General features: G+C 40.0%; 1 protein-coding gene across 9 annotated transcripts in view; it reads left to right on the forward strand.

The window, feature by feature from the left end:
* The window catches only part of LOC125452535 (doublecortin domain-containing protein 2), a 128,012-nt gene that overhangs the window by 10,955 nt on the left and 103,309 nt on the right, over positions 1 to 13,748 (forward strand). For all 9 annotated transcript variants that reach the window (XM_048531075.2, XM_048531079.1, XM_059645602.1 and 6 more), the window contains exons 2-4: positions 3,385 to 3,674; positions 7,476 to 7,524; positions 12,386 to 12,462. In XM_048531075.2, coding sequence (XP_048387032.1) covers positions 3,388 to 3,674; positions 7,476 to 7,524; positions 12,386 to 12,462 — 413 coding nt within the window. In that variant the 5' untranslated portion in view covers positions 3,385 to 3,387. The remainder of the gene's footprint in view (positions 1 to 3,384; positions 3,675 to 7,475; positions 7,525 to 12,385; positions 12,463 to 13,748) is intronic.

Consider the following 13,748-nt stretch of genomic DNA (forward strand, 5'->3'; position numbering starts at 1 on the left):
CTGTTAACTTTTTAAATGGTGTGCTACCTCTTAATAACTGCCAAAAAGGTCTCTTGTCACTAAAAGTAAATTTTTACAAGTGCGGAGTTTCAATCCTTAAGACTTTAATTATTGTTGAGCACAAAACAACTAAGATTTTAAAATTAAATATTTATTTGTCTTTCAATTTCTTTTGTGTGCCTCTTTGATCCCCTCATTCTGTCAAAACATGATTTAGCTTTGAATTAACTATTCCAGTTTTCCTTACCTGTTTCAGATTCTATGGAGTGTTAATAAAGGGAAGATGAGAAAGGAGTTCAGCTGGGGAGGTACCACTGTGTTAGGGAAATACTGAGGAGCAGATGACTCTCCGGTTCTACTGAAATCAATAGAGCTACCTGATTGCCATTTTTTTTGTCATTGCTTTCTGGCCACTACCCGTGGTAGGTCTGAAACATACAAATTACGGTTAGAGCAGACATTGACTAGCTGGGGGAATATGAGAGGATGGAGAGAGTAGAGAGAAAGGGAAACGGTTGTGGAGACACTGGAAAAGTCAGGGGCTAAGGGTGCGGTGGCTGGGGCAGGACTGCAAAGATTGTACGGAAGCCATGGACGATATTGGGAGGATGCTATTTCAGAGGGAGGGTGGAGATTCTATTGCTCGAAAGGTAAATAGTTTTCTTGAAGGGCTTGCTGGAAGGCATCACTGATCCTCCTTCATTAGTCAGAGCATTGAATGTAGGAGTTGGGACATCATGTTGTATTTGTATAGGTCAATGGTGAGGTCAGTTTTGGAGTACTGTGTAGAGTTCTGGTTGCCCTGCTATATAAGAAGGATATTATTATATTGGACAGGGTGCAGGAAAGATTTATAAGGATGATGCCACGACTGCAGAGATTGAGTTATATGGAGAGGGTGGATAGGCTGTGACTTGTTTCCTTGATGTGTAGGAGGTTGAGGGGTGACCTTATAGAGGTTCATAAAATCTATGAGGGCATAACAAAGGTGAATAGCAAAGGTCTTTTTCCCAGTGTAGGTGAGTTCAAAACTAGGGAGCATAATTTTAAGGTGAGAGGAGAAAGATTTAAAAGCGACCTGAGGGACAACATTTTCACACGGGGTGGTTCATAAGTGGAATGAACTGCCGGAGGATGTGGTAGACAACGGTGCTGGTACAACATGTAAAAGACATTTGGACAAGTACATGAAAAGGAAAGTTTGAGTGGGATAGGGGGCCAAATGCAGGCAAACGGTATTAGTTTAATTGGGGAAACCTGGTCGACGTGGATGAGTGGGACCGAAGGATCTATTTCTGAGCTGCACGGCTCCATGACTCCATCTGTTTCATTCAGTACTGCTGGCCTTCCTTTAGCTGTTAAATTTCTAGATGCCAGCCAGCTGGCATTAAGACTGGAAGAGATTTAAATCAACAGGCATGCAGCCTTATGAATTGTTTGAACAAGCAACTCATCCCCTGACAATGGGTTGGTTATCTGCTAATATATCCACCACCAACCCCTGCCAATCTGCCTCTGTTTCAGTTGAAAGTGGGTGAGTTTGAGGTTTGAGCATATTTGTTCTTCCACCTGATCCAAACCTTCCAGGTTTTCTAGTTTAAAAACTTCCTCCACCCCGAACAGGCATATCTCAGGAAGGATTCTTCACATGTTCTCCCTTGTAACATAGATCCCTGATCCCCTATAGTGGATACAATGCTGCTCTTTATGATCAGTAGCCACAAACTTAACCGTAAAAAGCCCATAAAATCAGTGAGCTCGGTGTAAGTGCAATGAATCGGCAGTGCCTGCATCTAAGTCATTATATTTCTTCTGTTATCTTTATTTCATGATTTATACAGAAGTAAATATAATGTAACTTAACAATCTTGTTAAAAGATATACATGAGATGGTGACCTTGAATCCAGGGTCATGTGTTCAGAATTGACACATTCATGTATCTACAAAGAAGATTCATTCTCAGTTGAATGCATGGTCCTGATTCGCTGATTCTCCAAATTCTCTGATTTGACAGAGCCGGACAAAAAAGCTAAGACTGTACAATACCTTCAAACAGATAAGGGGCATATTATAGTCAACATTAGAGAAGATTCAGTTTCTTGTTGCATTGCAACCCTATTATTCACTGCTATTTGTTTCTTATCCTTTAGGCTAACCAACAATGATGCTAAAAACAGCTTATATTTCAGATTTCACTTTTGATGTGAAAGAATTCTTGACTCATAAGTATGGATGCCTCAGCTGATGATCATTTTATGCTGCAGTCTAGTGATTTACTGACTTCGCAACTGAAGAGAAAACCCTCCAGAGGTTTCACCGCATTATCTGTTTATCCAGAATTATGAGGTTTTGCATGTATCATTTTTGACAATGTGTAAATATTTTCACACACACAGATGTATCTCCATCACTTTAGGCTCCACTAGCTGCATTCCTGTACAAAGTCCAATCCTTCCAAAGCACTGTTCTTGAACATTATCCCGTCAAGAACCATGCTCACCTTATAGGTCTGTCTTCACTGAACTGTATTGGCTTCCTACTCTCCAACTTTTTGTTTATACATCCTGACTTAATTTATTTGTTTACTTTATTCAGCCGTATAGCTCTGCCGTCTACCCCTTTGACTCTGATCTCGCAGGCCTTTCCTTGCCACAGTAATGTAACCTCCATTTCCGACCATCAAATGAACCTTGACTCTGCATTCTGCAACTAATGTCCAATGGATTCCCCTCTCATGCTGTCTCTCTACAGTTTCTCTCTCAACCTGTGGTAGTCTCTACATAACTAACCTATTCAATTATGTCCTCAAATACTTCCTTGAGCTATTTCTTGCAGTGTTAACATCACTAAAATTGTTATATAAACATGAGTTGTTATAATGTGCTTGCTTCATTGCTAATGCACATTGATGCAAACAACTGCCAAAACATGCCATCTATGTGGAGATTGCGTTTATTAGCATTTCTGAAAGATGGTTTTTCATGCTCATTATTGCCTTTTGTTGAAATACTACGGTAACCATTCAGGTTCATTGCTTTGATGTGATATTTGATGTACAATCATTAACCCGATTTAGTTTGGCCTGGAATGTTTTCTTCAGCTAAGGTGGTTTGTGTTGTCTTATTTCAAGGTTACAAATTTTCCTTCCAAGCAGGGCAGGTTACCTTTTTGGTTCAGTGATTGCTGGCTCGAGTTGTCGTGGTGAGGTTGAAACTGAGATAGCAGACAAACAAGCTGATTGGCTCCGTTTTGCATGCAATTTCACTTTGCCACCTTATGGAGAAGTCAGAATCCTGATGATCCACACTAAACTCAGCGACCGTGAATGAAAGTGACTGTGGATCTTTTCAGCATCATTGTTATGATTGTTATTCTTATTAAAGGGCATGGCCACTTCATCAAGAGGAGCTCCTCTTCAGTTACCGGCAGCTAAGAGTGTGATAGTTTACCGAAATGGGGATCCGTTCTTCACTGGCAGAAGGTTTCTCATCAACAAACAAGTCTCCACCTTTGACACTTTCCTTAACCAGGTCACCAAGGGTATTAACGCACCCTTTGGGGCTGTCAGAAACATCTACACCCCTAAGGAGGGACACAGAGTCTTTGATCTAGATGATCTGGAGAATGGAGGCAGCTATGTAGCAGCAGGAGTGGAAAAGTTTAAAACCCTGGAGTGAGTACTACATTGTAATATTAAAACTGTTGTAGTGAGCATTCAATCATGGTGCTTTATAATTTTATTATTGGTGAGAATATTGAACTGCTCCTGTGCATTATTTTAATCTATTTCTTGTCCTTTTTGATGCCAAAACATATTATTTGCTGATACACTGCCATGTACTTTCTAACATTTGTTACGGCATTTTGAAACAGGATATGCATGACAATAAATAAATCAAAAAAACTTAATTAAATCAAATGTAGAAAGAGCCAAAATATATACCGTATATACAATTAAGAACTTATTTATAGGTTCATCTAAAAATGTATTAATACATTTTATTGGATATGTGTGAGTGGTAAGCTGTTAGCTATAAACATCTGAAAATTTACAATTTCACTATTAACAAACAATACTATTCCTATATTACCAGGATTGTACAGAATCAACAGATATAAATACCAACATAAGTTTGAATTATAATCCTGTACTGCCCACAGGAATAGCATGTGTGGCACTTAAATGGTGATTGGAAATTTACCATTGCATTCTTAACATAGAATTTACTAATACTGATTCAGTCTGTGGTGAAATCACTACTTAAGATTAGTTGATATCTAATCAGTCTTTAAAGGTTGGAAGACAAGAGCAATTTGCGATAAGCAATGTCAGTGATGCTCACATCCCAAGGAGGAATTGTCTGCTTGAAGGGTGATAAATGTGGCTTCTGGAAGGAGATTTAAGAGAAACATATTGCCTTGTAGTGTTTGATAAATTAGAATATATTGGTGTGCTTGTGTCAGATGGAGTTTTTTGAAAGTAAATCATGAAGTTGATCTGGTTATAGGCATGCAAATAGCAAACTTAAAAAAACGCATAAATAGAACATGTAAAATTTTTGATTTCACAACATATTGAAAAGACAGGGAAGTGGGCAGAGGGGGCGGGGTTGCCTTGTTAGTTAAGGATGTAATTAAATCTACGACACTGAATGACATAGGGTCAGAGGATGTGGAGTCTGTGTGGTTGGAGTTGAGGAACCACAAAGGCAAAAAAAACTGCAATGGGAGTTATGTGCAGACCTCCTAACAGTGATCAGGACCAGGGGTGCAAGAGGCACTGAGAAATAGATAGGGCATGTCAGAAAGGCAAGGCCACGGTGATCATGGGGGACTTCAATATGCAGGTGGACTGGGTGAATAATGTTGCCGGTGGATCTAAAGAAAGGGAATTCATGGAATGTTTGCAGGATGGCTTTTTGGAACAGCTTGTGATGGAGCCCACAAGGGAGCAGGCTATTCTGGACTTAGTGCTATGTAATGAGCCAGACTTTATTAAAGACCTTAAAGTAAGGGAACACTTAGCATTCATAATATGGTAGAGTTCAGTCTGCAGTTTGAAAGAGAGAAGGCAAAATTGGATGTAATGGTGTTACAGTGAAATAAAGGTAATTACAGTGGCATGAGAGAGGAATTGACGAAAATCGACTGCAAGCAGAGCCTAGCGGGGAAGACAGTAGAGCAACAATGGCAGGAGTTTCTGGGTGTAATTGAGGACACAGTACTGAGGTTCATCCCAAAGAAAAGAAAGATTATCCGGGGTGGGATTAGACAGCCATGCCTGACAAAGGAAGTGAGGAAATATATCAAAGTAAAAGAGACAGCCTATAACGTGGCCAAGAGCACTGGGAAATCAGAAGATTGGGAAGGCTACACAAACAAACAGAGGATAACAAAGAGAGAAATAAGGAAGGAGAGGATCAAATATGAAGGTAGGCCAGCTAGTAATATTAGAAATGATAGTAAAAAGCTTCTTTCAATACATAAGAAACAAACGAGAGGCAAAAGTAGACATTGGGCCATTCCAAATTGATGCTGGAAGGCTAGTAATGGGAGATAAGGAAATAGCTGAAGAACTTAATAAGTACTTTGTGTCAGTCTTCACAGTGGAAGACATGAGTAGTATGCCAACAATTAGGAGAACCAGGGGGCAGAGTTGAGTATGGTAGGCATTACAAAAGAGAAAGTGCTAGAAAAGCTAAAGGGTCTAAAAATTGATAAATCTCCTGGCCGCGATGGGCTACACCCTAGAGTTCTGAGGGAGGTGGCTGAGGAAATAGCGGAGGCTTTGGTCGTGATCTTTCAAAAGTCACTGGAGTCAGGGAAAGTCCCAGATGATTGGAAAATTGCTGTTGTCACTCCCTTGTTTAAGAAAGGATCAAGGCAAAAGATGGAAAATTATAGGCCGATTAGCCTAACCTCAGTAGTTGGTAAAATTTTAGAATCCGTCGTCAAGGATGAGATTTCTAAATTCCCGGAAGTGCAGGGTCAGATTAGAACAAGTCAGAATGGATTTAGTAAGGGGAGGTCGTGCCTAACAAACCTGTTAGAATTCTTTGAAAAGGTAACAAGTGTGTTAGACCAGGGAAACCCAGTAGATGTTATCTATCTAGACTTCCAAAAGGCCTTTGATACAGTGCCTCATGGGAGGCTGCTGAGCAAGGTGAGGGCCCATGGTGTTCGAGGTGAGCTACTGGCTTGGATTAAGGATTGGCTGTCTGACAGAAGGCAGAGAGTTGGGATAAAAGGTTCTTTATCGGAATGGCAACTGGTGACGAGTGGTGTCCCGCAGGGTTCAGTGTTGGGGCCTCAGCTGTTCACCTTATATATTAATGATCTGGATGAAGGGACTGGGGGCATACTGGCGAAGTTTGCCGATGATACAAAGATAGGTGGACAGGCAGGTGGTACTGAGGAGGTGGGGAAGCTGCAGAAAGATTTAGAAAGTTTAGGAGAGTGGTCCAGGAAATGGCTGATGAAATTCAATGTGAGTAAATGTGAGGTTTTGCACTTTGGAAAAAAAAATACAGGAATGGACTATTTTCTAAATGGTGAGAAAATTCGTAAAGCAGCACAAAGGGATCTGCGAGTATTGGTCCAGGATTCTCTAAAAGTTAACTTGCAGGTAGAACCTGTGATTAAGAAAGTGAATGTAATGCTGTTGTTTATCTCAAGATGGTTGGAATATAAAATCAGCGATGTGCTTCTGAGGCTTTATAAAGCTCTAGTTAGGCCCCATTTAGAATACTGTGTTCAATTTTGGGCTCCAAACTTCAGGAAGGACATACTAGCCCTGGACTGTGTCCAGCGGAGATTCACACGGATGATCCCTGGAATGGTAGGTTTAACGTATGATTAATGGCTAAGGATCCTGGGATTGTACTCATTAGAGTTTAGAAGGTTGAGGGGAGATCTAATAGAAACTTACAAGATAATGTATGGCTTAGAAGGGCTGGACGCTGGGAAGTTGTTTCCGTTAGGCAGGAAGACTAGGACCCATGGGCACAGCCTTAAAATTAGAGGGGGTAAATTTAAAATGGAAATGAGACAACATTTCTTCAGCCAGAGAGTGGTGGGCTTGTGGAATTCATTGCCACTGAGTGCAGTGGAGGCCGGGACATTAGATGCCTTTAAGGCAGCGATCGACAAATTCTTGAGCTCAGAAGGAATCAAGGTCTACGGGGAGAGTGTAGGGAAGTGGAGTTGAAGTGCCCATCAACCATGATTTAAATGGCGGAGTGGACTTGATGGGCTGAATGGCCTCACTTCCATTCCTATGTCTTATGGTCTTATGATTTAGCAACAAACTAAATAATCCAAGTCAATATTTTTGACAGGACAATAATTTTTCCACAATAATAATAAAGATATTTGTATATTTGTAAAAATAAATACCAAACTGTTGTCGGTTTCAAACTTAGTTAAATGTGCCATGCTTTTCAATCTTACAGAATGCCACTTGTTCTTTTTTCAGTTACTTGCAAATTACAACAAAGAAGCCACAAAAAAAGACAAACGAAATGGTGAGTTTCTGCACATGGTCTTTACCTGTTGCGATGTATTCTACTTCACAAATGTATTCATTGTATCTGAGGAAAGTAACAGCTGTTTTGATCACAACAAATTCCCACAAAACGCAGGTCGATAGTGAACATTTAATCTAATTTACTGCTGAGGGATAAGTATTGTCCAACTCAATATGCAGAAGACTTCTGCTTTTCAAAGTAAATCCACAAGATACTTGACAATTAATTATGAAGTCAGATATAGTCTCTGTTTAATGTCTGATTCTAATGTGGCATATCTGACAGTGTGGCACTCCTCATTCATTCCTCAGCTTTATTTCTGTGCTGAAGCCACTGAAGTAGGAGCTTTCTGTTAAAATTCTAACTTACAGCTGAGAGGGCAACCGCTACCATTGACTCGAGGGATTATTGTTCCTTTGGCATTTGCATCCCCAGAAAATCATGTCAACTTTTAAAATAAGAATTGTAATCAAAGTAGAAGGTCTTGAACCTGTCATTTTTTAAGTACATTCCAGACCATGAGGTGTCAAATTCACTTCTCCTGAGATCATCCAAAAGACATTTCTTGACTGGAGTAGACATTCTGAAACAAAAATCGCAATCCTTTCCCATTCACCACACCCCACAAGAGTGAATGCCTGCTCAATGTAACTGAAGTTAGCCAACGCAAGACCAGTACCGTATTTGGAAAAGGGAACAATTCAAAGCCACATGGTAGGGTAGCCATATTGTTCTCACAGAACAGTACAGCACAGCAACAGGCCCTTCAACCCATCAATACTGCACATTGAGTCATGATGCCTTTCGAAACTAAAATCTTTTTCCTCTATGCCATCCGTATCCCTCTATTCCCTGCCAATTCATAAAGTATGTCAAGATGCCTCTTAAATGTTGCTATTATATCCACCTCCATCACCTCCTCTGACGGTGCACTCCAGGCACTTACCACCACTTATCATTTGCCTTAACATCTCCTTTCAACTTATCCTCTTTTACCTTAAACTCATGATCCTTAATAATTGATGTTTCTACCCTGGGAAAAAGACTCTGACTATCTGTTCTATTCATTCCTCTCACAGTTTTGTAAACTTCTATCAGGTCACCACCCCATCCTTCAACATTCAAATGAAAATAAACCAAGTTTATCCAATCCTTCCTCGTAGCTAAAGCCCCCCCCCCCACCAAAAGCAGACATCATCCTGGTAAACTGTTTCTGTATCGTCTCCAAAGTCTCCACTTCCTTCTGGTGATGTAGCAACCGGAACTGTGCACAATATTCAAAATGTGGCGTAACAGAAGTCCAACACAGCTGCAGCATGTCTTGCCAATTTTTACACTATATACTTTGACCAATGAAGGCAAGCATGCTATAAGCCTTCTTGACCATCTTATCCACTTGTGTTGCCACTTTCAGGGAACTGTGGACGTGGATGCTTAGGGGATCGCTCTGTATGTTGGTGCTGCTGATGGTCCTGCCATTTACTCCATACTTGCCTCCTCCATTGGAGCTTCCAAAATGCATCGCCTTGCATTTGTCCAGAATAAACTTCATCTGTCGTTTCTCTGACCAAGTCTCCTGCCTGTTAATCTCCAACTCCATCCTGCTGTATCCTTTGGAAATCCTCTCTGCTATCAATCTTTGTGTCATGTGCAAATTTATTAATCAGACTACCTACATTGTCATCCAAATCATTTATATATATTACACACCTGGGTGTCCCAGCACTGACCCCTGCTAAACCCCACTGGTCACAGATCTCCACTCAGACTTTTCCACTGCTACTGTCTGTCTTCTATGACTAAGCCAGTTCTGTATCCATCTTACCAGCTCACAGTGGGTCCCGCGTGACTTCACCTTTTGTATGACCCTGCCACAAGGGACCTTGTCAAAGGCCATGCTAAAGTCCATATAGACAACATCCACTGACTTGACCTTATCAATCAATTCTGTGACTTCCACAAAAAAAACTGTCAAATTTGTGAGTTTGTCTTCTCCCTTTTAAGCTTTTAATGCTATCTTCATAAAAATCCAGCGCCAGTAGTAGCATGTAGTAACATCCTTAGTACTGGGCAGTATAACATGATAAGGTTTCCATGCCTGTTCCTTTTTGAGTTCACTAACTCCACATCTGATTGTCTGATAACAACACTAGTAAGTAATTAGTCTCGAGGCTTTCAGAAAGTCTGTCTCTTTGAAAGAATCCTGAAGCAATTCTCTCATATGATGTTGACTTTCAAATTTAATTAAACTATACTTCAGGAGTGAAATCATTATCTTCATCAAGCCTGCAACTTGTGTTTTGTTTGATGAGCCAGTCACATGCATAATGGACTCTTCCTTTTATTTATAACTTGTAAACGTGCACCCTTTCCTGTAACTGCACATCCCTTGAATATGTACACACTCACAACTTTCTCTTAAAACCCTTAGTAGTAGCCACATGTGCAGGATGGTAGGGAATTTAGACTGCAGTAACTCTCTCTCACACTGTCTGCAACACCATCAATATACAAAAGTCTTATTACAATGTTGAAGACTAGTGGTTAGGATGTTGACCCAAATATATACTTCCAATGCATGATCTGTAGCATACCTACATAAATTAGTCAGTGTTCCTGTTTCCTTTACAAAATGTTTTTTGTGTGTTCTGACCGTATACAGTTATAATCTACAAATTATTTTGTCTAGAAATGGATTATTGCTTAGGTTCAATTTTCATCATTGTTTTAAAGCTTTGATTATTATTCACTTTGAGGCACCACCTTAGTCCAAATAGGTGAGCTGTACTTAACGGCATAATGATATTGTTAAACATGCTGAATGACAAAACTGCAAAATCATTATGGTACACTATCTCCTTAGTGGAGAAAATAAAAGCAAAAAAAAATCAAATCCTGCAATATCGTATATATGCTTTACCATTCTTGCTAAATGAACTAATTCATTATGTTTCAGCTTATTATACGCTATCTTTTACTTTAATCTTTTTCTGTAAATGGAAACATTGATAATTATGCTCCCCTGCTATCTGATTTAATCACTTTCATACTTGAAAGATGTATTGATTACATTGTAATTATTAACTGGTGCGACCAGAGAATCATAGAAAGAACTGTTCAGGTCTCTTTAGTGGCCAATTTTGAAAGTGGAAACAATGTTGCAGTAAAAGCTAATTCTCTTCACATCTAAGTTGTGCAGGAATTTTAATAAGACGCATCATCTATCCTTTGAAGTCAGTAATCACTCACTGACAGTTTAATTACATTGTGACTTCAGTTCGCTGTTCTATCAGTCATTGAAAAGCTATGGGTATAATGACAACTGGTTTTAGGGAGAGATCCCAGAACTGGGGACAGTATGCCTGTCGGAACTACTGTTGAAGGTGAAGGGAGTGTGACGAATATTGCAAAGGAAACCAGAATAAAACAAGTAAACAAAATGTGAGGCTGGATGAACACAGCAGGCCAAGCAGCATCTCAGGAGCACAAAAGCTTGTAATCTCTTCGGCCTTGAAACTGCTCGAGCTTTTGTGCTCCTAGATGCTGCTTGGCCTGCTGTGTTCATCTAGCCTCACATTTTGTTGTCTTGGATTCTCCAGCATCTGCAGTTCCCATTATCTCTGATACTATTTTAACCTCACTGCGAAGCCTCTTCCAGAGATGCCTAACCTGAAGAAGTTACCCTCCTCCCTCCGGATCAACCTCAGGGAATCTCTCTCCCATTGCAACTCTCTTGTAATCTCTTCGGCCTTGAAACTGCTTGAGCTTTTGTGCTCCTGAGATGCTGCTTGGCCTGCTGTGTTCATCCAGCCTCACATTTTGTTGTCTTGGATTCTCCAGCATCTGCAGTTCCCATTATCTCTAAAACAAATAAAGACCATTTTTACTACTACAATACAATGCTGCCACACAAAAAAAAATTGTTTCCTGCTCTTCCCTTTTTGCATTCCATAGAGCAGTTCCTTTTAGCCGGTCTCGATCTATTTAATTGTGAAATGTACGTTAACATAGATACCTTAGTCATTAATTGTTGCATCATATGACATATAGCATATGCTAAAGTGCACTGCAATGTTCTTAGTACTAAATTGTAAAGTCAGTGGGAAAGGTTCTGAATGCAGATAAGCTTGTTACATTAAAGTGTACAATATTCACATAAACATCAGGTACAGAGTTTGACTCTGACATAATCACCTGGTCACCATGACAACTTCTCCCTTCCTACGGCACCTTCCTGTATAAGCATGAAAGATGAAAAGCTTGCCCTTTCACCGCTTCCCATTACAGTCCAAGGTTCCAGACATTCCTTCTAAGTGAATCAATAACTCACTTGTACTTCCTCTAGTTTAATAGACTGTATTCATGGCTCACAATGTGGCTTCCTGTACAATGGGGAGACTGGGCAGACTGAGTGACCACTTTTGTGGAACACTTGCTCTGACCAGAAGCACAACCCTGGGCTACCAAGTTTAATTATCCATCCTTGCATCCATGTTGACATTTGGTGAACAAGCAAACTTAATAACCGAAAAGATCACCAGTCCCTGCGCATCAGGACATCATTTGCCTTAGTTTTGATACCCATGGCTATTGCTGACATGAGCATTGCTTTGTAAGATAAAAGGATTTTTAAAGGAGGCTGAAGGTTTCCTGGATATCCTGTCTGTTGTGTGATTAAATTTTGTATATTCTCTTTCGCTGAGACAAATACATAATTTTCTTGTATTCGCTGTGTTCTGAGGTGTTGGAATAAATTTGCATTAAATTATGCTAACTATTAGTCCTTTACACTAGTTAACAAATTAAAACAGTTGAAGGACACCACAACATGTATTAACCTTCTGCTTTATTTTTCTAGATTCGTCCAGTTGTTCACAGCCGAATTCTTGTTTCTGCACGATGGAGAAAATACAACTATGAACCATGTACCATCAAGTCAGTATTCAATTTTGTTTGAAATAGTTACCCTTTTCTACACAAGGTCACAGGTTCTTAGTGAGGCACACATAAATTAGGTAGAGGTCAGTTTTTTTCTTTATTTGCAGAATTGCTGTACAACTGCTGGAGTGCTTTTCCGAGAGAGAAACTTGGTGATAGTTCTTTTTAAAATTTTGCCCTTTGATCAAAAGAAGAGGTGGCAGATGTGGTGTGCAGCATCTTAGGTCTGGAAATACAGCACTGTTGTCAATACTCAGCAGTGTGAATTCATAAATATTTTAATGATGCAAGATCAAAGAAAATTGGCAGCTGCGTTTTACTGAAACAAGTGATTTCCTGTTTATAAAGCTGCTTAATGGATCCAATTTATTTTAATTTTTGTTTTGCCTGCATCTTATTTTGTTCGATGGATTTAAAAAACAAATGTAGATGAATATATATGTGCGTGTGTGTGTATAATATATAGATACCGCAGGTATGAACTAAAATAATTGTGAAATGTATGTTAGAATAAATACCTTAGTCATTAATTGTTGCATCATATGATATAACAGATGATGAGGCGTGCTGTCATGTTCTCGGCACTAAGTTCTGAAGTCAGTGGGAGAGGTTGTGAGTGCAGATAAACTGGATGTACAAAAGTACACAATAGTCACACAAACATCAGGTACTGTGGCTGTCTTGGATGTAGGGTGATAGTGTAAGTCAGGTTATACTGGATCAGTTGTCTGCCATATGTCTCTCAACTTTCCAAATGAAAATCTGGGGAGGCGGGGACTGATCAGCTTTCAATTCTTTTGCGCTATTATCCAAAGACAAAACAACCCCCTGCACAGTGAGACTTGAACACAGAGGGCTCAAACATCCTGACACAGAGATTCTTTATTCCACTGGCATCAGGCCAGTATGAACAGTAAGGGGAACTGAAGATAAACAAGGAGCTATTTAAATTTTTTAAACATGGAATAAAGCCTGTAGCTTACTTTGGGCTGAAGAGTTCTTTGCCGATGTACTCTCCCTTCCTGTCAGACCTCCTTCTACCAAAGGCACACTTTTCCCCAGTGAAACTTTGTTTGCCAGCTCCTGTTACATGGCCTCATTGGTGCTACCTGCTGGTGAGTGTCCCAGCAAAATGCTCACTTCTTTTGCTCAGTGCCTTGCATTAATGTTGCCACCTGTTGCTAAAGATCCCATTAGATACTTGCCTGCTTCAGGCCCATCATCCCAGAAACCACATAAAACATTCTGTGGCTGTGTATATGAGTAGCAGGTTCAATCGTGCC

This window comes from Stegostoma tigrinum, chromosome 4 (assembly GCF_030684315.1).
Source record: "Stegostoma tigrinum isolate sSteTig4 chromosome 4, sSteTig4.hap1, whole genome shotgun sequence".
In the NCBI taxonomy this organism is placed as follows: domain Eukaryota; kingdom Metazoa; phylum Chordata; class Chondrichthyes; order Orectolobiformes; family Stegostomatidae; genus Stegostoma; species Stegostoma tigrinum.